Source organism: Poromitra crassiceps, assembly GCF_964638095.1.
Source record: "Poromitra crassiceps genome assembly, chromosome: 9".
Taxonomy (NCBI): domain Eukaryota; kingdom Metazoa; phylum Chordata; class Actinopteri; order Beryciformes; family Melamphaidae; genus Poromitra; species Poromitra crassiceps.
The window spans coordinates 9,723,652-9,732,638 of NC_139630.1; the positions used below are offsets into that span (position 1 = coordinate 9,723,652).

Genomic DNA, 8,987 nt, shown 5'->3' on the forward strand with positions numbered 1-8,987 from the left:
CTGTAAATGACCCTCCTGGAGAAACTAGCAGCAAGGTCAGCATGGCATCCATTGCTAGCCTCTTACAAGAGCTCAGACAGGCTCTCTCTGCTGACTTCAAGTCAAGTATTGCGACACTCGAGACTAAGCTGGACCGCATCCAAGTCAGAGTATCGGACAACACCTCGAAGATTACTGCTCTTGAAGCTAATGCTAACTTACAGGACCAACACTTGCTAGCACTTGAAACCAGCTGTGCGTCACTGACGGAAAACAATGCTAAACTGTTAGCCAAAGTCACCGACCTCGAGTCACGCAGTCGCCGCAATAATATTAGAATAATCGGCCTGCCTGAATCAACTGAGGGTCCCCACCCCACTAGTTTCTTCTCGGAGCTGCTCCTGGAGGTCTTCAGAGGGACCCTGGACTCGCCGCCCGAATGCGACAGGGCCCACCGGGCACTTGGCTCTAAACCGACGCCGGGGCAGAGACCAAGGCCTATCATCGTCCGGCTCCATAAATATCAGCTCAAGGAAAAGATTATTTGTGAAGCCCAGACCAGAAGAGGCAGGCTACTCTACCTGAGGCACCCCCATCGCCATCTACGAGGACTACGCCCCAGAGGTCATGCTGCAGTGTTCCAGCTATCGAGAAGTGATGTCTGAGCTCTACAACCGAGGCCTCAAGCCTGCGTTGCTTTTCCCGGCCAGACTCTCCATCGTGACAAAGGAGGGAGGTAGGAGAAGATTTTCCTCGGTTACAGAGGCCAAGGAATACTTAATGTCCACCCATTCTGACACTGGTTAGCCTGGGCATTTTCATTTTTTCTTTTTGCCCCAGTCTCCATTTGGCTGCCTGACCAGCTAAGCTAAATTTACAAAGCTCTCCTTGGTCTGTCACCCCCCTACCTGTGTAGCTTGTTGCATACTGCACCTGCCGCGTATAACACCCGTTCTGCTAACCTCATCCTGCTGAAAGTCCCCAAAACTCACTCTGTAATCGGTCAGTCATCTTTCCATTCTGCTGTGCCCACAGACTGGAATGGCTTACAAAAAACACTAAAACTGGACAATTTCATCTCCAAATCAGCTTTCAAGGACTCTATCATGAACATATTCACTGACACCTGCAACTGCTTCCTAAACTAACCCTATTCCCCTGGGGGACCCCCCGGCATTCCGAAATGTCGGCACTCCGAAATACCGGCATTCCGACAAAATTGTCGGAATGGAGATCTGTCTCGCCATTGCGGAAGAACCCTAACCCTAACCCGGGGGACCGGCTGGAGCTAACCTCTCCCAGCCCCCACGTCTAAACCTAACCTCTCTCACCCCCCATGCCTAAACCTAACCTCCTGCAGACCCTAATCCTAAACCTAACCTCTCCCACCCCCCACGCCTAAACCTAACCTCCCCCAGAACCTAACCTCTCCCACCCCTGTAGGCTAAATAACTCAAGATGCTATGTCGGAAAGGCGGACCTAATATCTTTCGCAATGGCGAAACCTTTTTTGGAGATAAAAAGGGCCGCCTCTCCGAAAGCATAGAAGTCAATGATCGGAATGCCGACACTTAGGAATGGCGAGAGGATCCCATTCCCCTGCCTGTCTGCTCTGACTGTTTTTGTTTTATTTGCTCTGTCTGTCTTGCTATGTATTAACTGTGTTTTAACTTGTGTTTTAATTTGTTCTAAGTAACTTTGTATTTATTTTATCCCCTACCCCCTTTTATCCCTCAAAAGGCTGTGCATTCTGCCAGGTCGCCATTGTAAATAAGAATTTGTTCTTAATGACTTACCTGGTTAAATAAAGGTTAAATAAAATAAATAAAATAAATAAAATAAATAAAATAAATAAAATAAATAAAATAAATAAAATAAAATAACCAATTAGCTACTTGTTGCTACTTCTACTAACTCTTGCTAGCGGGCCTGTTGTTAGAGCGATGCTAAACTAGCTACGTAGCAAACTGGTAAGTTACTGATTAGTAAATCACAGTCTGGTAGCAGTATGGGAAAGTGAAGCTCCAGCGCAATAATAATATTATATCTACATGACTCAGAGAAATCGATTCCCCCTCTTCTAGAACTATTCACCTCCTTCGGTAAGTTGTCCGGATATACAATCAACTGGACAAAGAGTGACTTTATGCCTCTCTCCAATGTTTTCACTCCTGGTTTCTTGGAAAATCTCCCTTTAAATTGGCAAAGGACCATCTCACCTATCTTGGCCTCACCATACCAAGAGATCCTACATTTACATTTAAGCTGAACTTCGTTTCAAGACTTAAACAATGTATAGAAAACTGGAAAATTCTCCCTTTGTCTATGATTGGCCGCATCAATTCCGTTCCGATGGTTTCACTCCCTAGGTTCCTCTATTTGTGTCAAAATATTCCCATTTCCCTCACTTCCGGGTTTTTCAAAGAGCTGGACTCTATAATTATATCTTATATCTGGAATGATAAGAAAACCTCGAAAACCCATTTGCAAAAGCCCAAGCTTGAAGGCGGACTGGCCTTACCAGTGTTCAGGCACTACTACTGGGCTGCCAATGCTAGAGCCTTAATGTTTTGGACTCCTGACAACTTGATTTCTGGGACCCAACTTTGGCTAAATATGGAAGCCAGCTCTATTACAGACTCATCCCTGTCAGCAATGATATTCTCTAAGCTAGAAACACCAGAGGCTCTTAAGAATTTAACCTTTGTGGGAAAAAACTCAGTCAAAATCTTTAACCAGATCAGAATAGTTCTGAGTATACCAGACGTCTCCGCTTATATACCAATTTGTTTTAATCACACTTTTTTGCCTGCAAGGTCAGACAGAACCTATCGTGCCTGGAGTGAGAAAGGGCTGTGTTCAATCAGAGACTTATACATAGATGGCCATTTCGCCTCTTTCGACCTTCTGAGGAGGAAATTTGAGTTACCCAACACGCATTGATTTAGATATCTACAGAGATTATGTACGCTCTAAGTTTCGAGATTTTGAAGTTCTCCCAGACAAACACACTCTCTATGGGTGCCGCGTCTATGTGCCGACAGGCCGCAGTGCCGACAGGTCGCAATGCCGATACCCCACAAACAGAACCAGCTGAGCGAGGCGGCGTGCAGCGTGTCGGTGGAGCTAACCTCTCCCAGCCCCCACGCCAAACCTAACCTCCCCCCATGCCTAAACCTAACCCCCCCCAGACCCTAACCCAAAACCTAAACTCTCCCAGCCCCCACGCCAAACCTAACCTCCCCCCATGCCATGCCTAAACCCAAAACCTAACCTCTCCCACCCCCACGCCTAAACCTAAGGTCGGCATTGCGGGTGGTCGACATAGCGGGTGGACCCCCTCTCTCTGAGGTCTTGTTGAGTCCCCCCCACTCCAGGCACCTTATTTCTAGACTAGTACACTTGTTCGATAACTATAACAGGGCGCCCACTGAGAAGATTAGAGAGGCATGGCACGACGAACTTGGTGTTGATCTATCGCAGATTATATGGGACAGGAGTTTGTCTATGGTCCAGTCTTGCTCAGTTAACAGCAGACACCAGCTGACCCAATTCATAGTTACTCACCATCTTCACTATTCCAAATCGAAATTGCACAAGATTTACCCATCTGTCTCACCACTATGCGATAGGTGCCAGGTGTTGGAGGGTACATTGCCACATGCTTTTTGGCTTTGCCCTTTAATATCCAGATTCTGGGCCAAAGTTTTCGACTGATATTCTAAGGCCTACAGAGTAACTCTTAACTCATTCACTGCCAATATCTGACTGGCATTTTTGGCACAGGCCAAGTATTTCCATAATGTTTGGTCATCTTTCAAGACCCACAGTAAATTCTGTACTAGGACTACAGTGATGTCCAATACCTCGAAATGAAGATCTAAGTCTCTACTTTCACCCCCAAAAAGAAAGTTAGCTTTTAGCATGTTCTGTACTCTACTTATAACCCTTTTTATACACCCCATGTTCACCAAAAAAGCCTGTCTGGGAAGAGAAAAGGGAGAAAAAAGCATTTTTGTAAAAGGGCACAATCTCAGGCATAACTCACTCTCAATTCTTTTATTTTGAACTGTATTGACATCAGACATGTAAATATTATTCGTTAGGACACAAATGACAAAAAAAAAAAATATATATATATATATATATACACACATGAAGTGCTTTTTTTTTACATTCAACAATACAGTTTACTCGGTGTGAGTGTGCAGACAGACAGACAGACAGACAGACACACCGACAGACAGACAGACAGACAGACAGACAGACAGACACACACACACACACACACACACACACACACACACACACACACACACACACACACACGATCCCCCTTTTAGATTTCTAACCCAACATAGGATAAGCAATAACCACGCCCTGTGGCGCTGGGATTGGCCAGGAGCAACACTGGAGGGCGAGCAGCCCAGCGATTTCATGAACCAACTGAAGAGCTCTTGAGAAGGACAGCGAGCTGCTGTGAGTGCCTTCTGCCCGCTGCTGCCTAGCTGTTCCTGTGTTTATTTTGATTTGTTCTGGTACACCGCCCTCTTCCATGTCTCCCTGTCATATCTATGATCGTTCCCGTTTTCCCCTCGGCTATTCAACACGTCCTCACCGCCCTCGCAAACTGATCGATCATTTCCTCATTCCTCCGATGATCAAACACATCTCTTGATTACTTTCTCCCGTTTTCTCCTGGCTGGCACAGAGGAAGGCGACTCCAGCTCGGCGTTTCAATTGCGTTTCTCCTGTCTGCACAAGGAAGCGTTACCCGTTCTCTGCTTTCCCTCTTGCTCAATTTCAAAACAACAGCTGCGGTATGTGTTTGATCGCGTGCTGTCGGCTACCCTTTGAAGGCAGGGACCTGTGTCTGTGTGACAGGCTGGGCAAGTGTTTGCTGCAGGCGCTGCACCAATAAAAACAAAAACACGTCAAACACGTCCTTGGCGGGGAAGGCCATTGCTGATAACACGTCAAAGACGTCATTGGCGGTGAATGAGTTAAGCCGGAGGCAGAACTTGCCATTTTCGGCTGTTCAGATTACTTCTCCCCATGGCTGTGCAGCAGTCCCTGACACAGGGGATGATTGTTGCCAAAATACTTATTTTGAAAGACTGGAAGTCCCCCTATCCACCCTCCTTTCAGCTGTGGCTGACAGACATGGTCTCAGTAGTGCACATGGAAAGACTCAGGTCTCTGAGGACTAATTCAATTAGGAAGTTCTCGACCATCTGGGACCCGTTTCTGGACTACCTGGGTGAGGTCAGAAATGTGTAACTTGCATATTCTTGCACATGTATTTAAGTAGGCTGGTAGCACCATGTTGTAATGTTTTAGTTTGTTTTTTTGTCTCCCATTTTGTTTTTGTTTGTTTTTCTTTCTCTTTTCTGTCTTTCAGTTTTAATTAGTTTACTTGTTTGTTTGTTTGTTTGTTTTTAACCAGTTAAAACCAAAATCTGTATAATCAACTGGATATGGGACTAAGTTTACGGATTAAGATTCAGATTAAGCACTCACACTGTCGGACACTGTCACACTGTATGCAATGCTTATTTGAAGATTATTTGTGTTGGTTTCTGTCCCGTCTGCAGTTGTGTTGTTCTTTGCTTGGGTGTGTACACCCAATTGCTTATGGCATTAAACTGATGTCTGAAAATGAAACAATAAAAAAATTATATACAAAAAAAAAAGGAGCTGATCGGTGCCATCGTCATCACCCGGTACAATAACAACACCTACCGCATCGATGACATTGAGTGGAACAAGTCTCCCAAAGATACCTTCACTCTGTTTGATGGCTCAACAACAACCTTCGTGGACTACTACAAAAAACATTACGGGATTACAATCAAAGAGATGGACCAGCCTCTGCTCATCAATCGGCCAAAGGAGAGGTCCAAGCCTGGTGGGAAGCAAATAATTACAGGCGAGATCCTTCTAGTGCCAGAGCTCTCCTTCATGACGGGCATCCCTGACAAAATGAAGCCATGAAGGACATAACCATGCATATCAATGTGAGTGCTGAACAGCACACACAGGCCATAAAGCAGCTTTTGAAGAACATCAGCACCAACCCTGACAGCCTGAAGGAGCTCAGCCGATGGGGACTGGACATCGGCAACAACATCATGGTGATTCAAGGCAGAACTCTGCCCATGGAGACCACGGGCCCTATCGTTGCAATCGGCGTAGAAACTGTGTTTAAGGCCTAGCGCTAGGCCGCCTAGCGCAGTTAGTGGGTGTGGACCAGCGCACTCGCTATCTTGGTATCGGCGCTACACGCAGCCTCAACCATTATAACCATGCCTTTTAAGCGTAAAATTATGCATAGTCCGCTCATTGGAGAATTGCAGTAAAGAGTCACACGCTTGCCTTTTAAGCTCCAATTCCTGGACAAATCCGGTAAAACCAGACAAAGCCAAGCGCTCTGCCCCCCCCTCCCTTCATCCAGTCTGTCTGTCTCCATATATAGGCTATTATTCCATATTATTATGCTTCTCAAACCAATCTAAATGTGTGTATATGTAAATACCCTACACTATAGCAAGATCAAAGTGAAAAGAATGTTCTAAATGCATCAGCTAGAAAAATATAGCCTATTAGATTGGTGAAAGTTTGTCCAGAAAGATATCATTTTCTCTCGCCTGCTGCAGGAAGGATGATGCACATAAATATACCCTACATTATGTAAAGTCATTGCATAAATGTGTTTTTATTGTAAAACTAAATGTGAAGTAGGGCCAAGTTATTGGAGCGGACATCACAGTATAGCACATGACAGTAGAAGCGCGTTCCGCTGTCACTTATCTAAATCACGTTCAATCGACAAGGGATATATATAGGCCCAGGAGGACATACAGTATATGTTTCACATAGGGTGGTGTTTTCATTTCAATGTTTTATTTGGTCCAATATTGAAATGTTCTACAATTGCAGGTTGTGTTACCATTACACATTATTTAGATCTACCTTTTATATCTATTTCGGCTCATTTGGTTGCTATTTAGTAGCTAAATGGAGCAGCACAATGCATGCTGGGACATGCCAGGCAGTGAACTTACAACTTATTTTTCCTATGGGAAGTGTGTCTGTCTAAGCGAGGGAGTCAGAGAGAGAGAGAGAAGGGTGACAGAGAAGAGGCAGAAGAGCGCTCATCGCAACTGGCGCACTGAATAGGCCTGGTTTCAGAGAGAGACAGAGAAGGGTGACAGGGGAGAGGCAGAAGAGCGCTCCTCGCAACTGGCGCACTGAATAGGCCTGGTTTTCAAAAGCGCAAAGCGCTAAATTTACGCCAGTTGGGAAGATATCATTAGGCCGGCATTTAAGGCCGACACGCCCATTCTCGCCCATTCAGGGAGTGCGCCACGCCCATTCCGCCTAAAGCGCATTTGCCAGCGTAAAGCCATGTTGATATCTTCCCGAGACAGGCGCAAGGCATGTTTTTTTGCGTTTAAGGCCCGTTTTAGCGCCGAAGGCCTGTGGGAGAATAGGGGCCCATCTGTCTGCAGTCGGCATCCTTTGTCACTGGCGCTGATGTATCCTGGTCCAGGGTGGTTTGCAGGGATGCTTCAATCAGCTGTATCCCCATGAATGTCTGGGCCATCTTCTACCCACGCCGCTGTGCAGAGCAGGCTGAGGAGCTGGTTTCCACTTTCCACAAGGTGGCCGGGCGTATGGGGCAGCCGATGCAGCATCCCATTCGTGTGGAGCTTAAGGATGATCGCACAGAGACCTACGTGAAGAGTATCCACTCCCAGCTCACCCAACATCCAGCTGGTAGTCGTCATCCTGGTCGGCAACAGAGACGACCTCTACAGCGCCGTCAAGAAGATCTGCTGTGTACAAAGCCCCATCCCCTCCCAGGCCATCAATGTCCGGACAATCTCACAGCCACAGAAATTGAGGAGTGTTGCCCAAACATTTTTCTTGCAGATGAACTGCAAACTAGGGGGAGAGCTGTGGACTGTCAATGTCCCTTTGAAACACATGATGGTGGTTGGAGTTGATGTCCACCACGACACCAGCAAGAGGAGTCGATCTGTCAGGGGCTTTGTTGCAAGCGTCAACAGCTCGCTGACCCGGGGGTACTCCAGAGTGACTTTCCAGACACCCACTGAGGAGCTCATCAATGGCTTCCGGATCTGCCTACTGGCCGCACTGCAGAAATACTACGAGGTGAACCACAACCTACCAGAAAAGATTGTGGTATACCGGGACGGCGTGTCGGGCGGCCAGCTGAAGATGATCGAGCTCTACGAGATCCCACAGCTGCTCAAATGCTATGAGCCCAAGCTGGTCTTCATCGTGGTGCAAAAGCGCATCACCACTACCCTCTACTCCTGTGCTACGGACCGCTTTGGCACCCCTCCACCTGGGACGATCGTGGACCACACCCTCACTCACAAAGACTGGGTGGATTTCTACCTGATGGCACACCAAATTCGCCAGGGCTGTGGACCTCCTACACACTACATCTCTGTGTACAACACAGCAAACCTCGCGCCAGACCACTTACAAAGGCTGACCTTCAAGATGTGCCACTTGTACTGGAACTGGCCCGGCACCATTCGTGTTCCAGCACCATGCAAGTATGCCCACACACTGGCCTTCCTGTCTGGCCAGTACCTGCACTCAGAAGCAGTACCTGCACTCAGAACCTCCTGTCTGGCCAGCACCTGCACCCAGAAGCAGCCATCCAGCTGTCAGACAACCTCTACTTCCTCTGAGCTGTACCAACTCATTTTGGCACATGATACATTTAGTATGTGATAGTTGAAAGTATAGCTCATCACTTTTGATTATCATAGAGTTATAGTTATATATATATATAGTTATAGAGAGTAAGCCTTTAACTGTTACTGCATCACTTTTTTTTTTTTTTTTTTTTTTTTTAGATTAACTCATTCATGGCCAGTTTAGGACTGCCAATATTTAGCACAGGCCAAAGATTTTCATAATTGTTGGTCATCTTTCAAGACCCACAGTAAATGATCTATTAGCACCAA

General features: G+C 46.4%; 1 protein-coding gene across 1 annotated transcript; it reads left to right on the forward strand.

Annotated features, from left to right (window-relative positions):
* Positions 1 to 636: 636 nt before the first annotated feature.
* Positions 637 to 8,708, forward strand: LOC310782158 (piwi-like protein 2; the record flags this gene model as incomplete). Its single annotated transcript, XM_083642849.1, is given in 7 exon segments — positions 637 to 715; positions 5,141 to 5,244; positions 5,674 to 5,965; positions 5,968 to 6,146; positions 7,479 to 7,741; positions 7,743 to 8,622; positions 8,673 to 8,708. Coding segments are annotated over 7 exon segments (1,833 nt in total).
* Between the last annotated feature and the right edge of the window lie 279 nt (positions 8,709 to 8,987).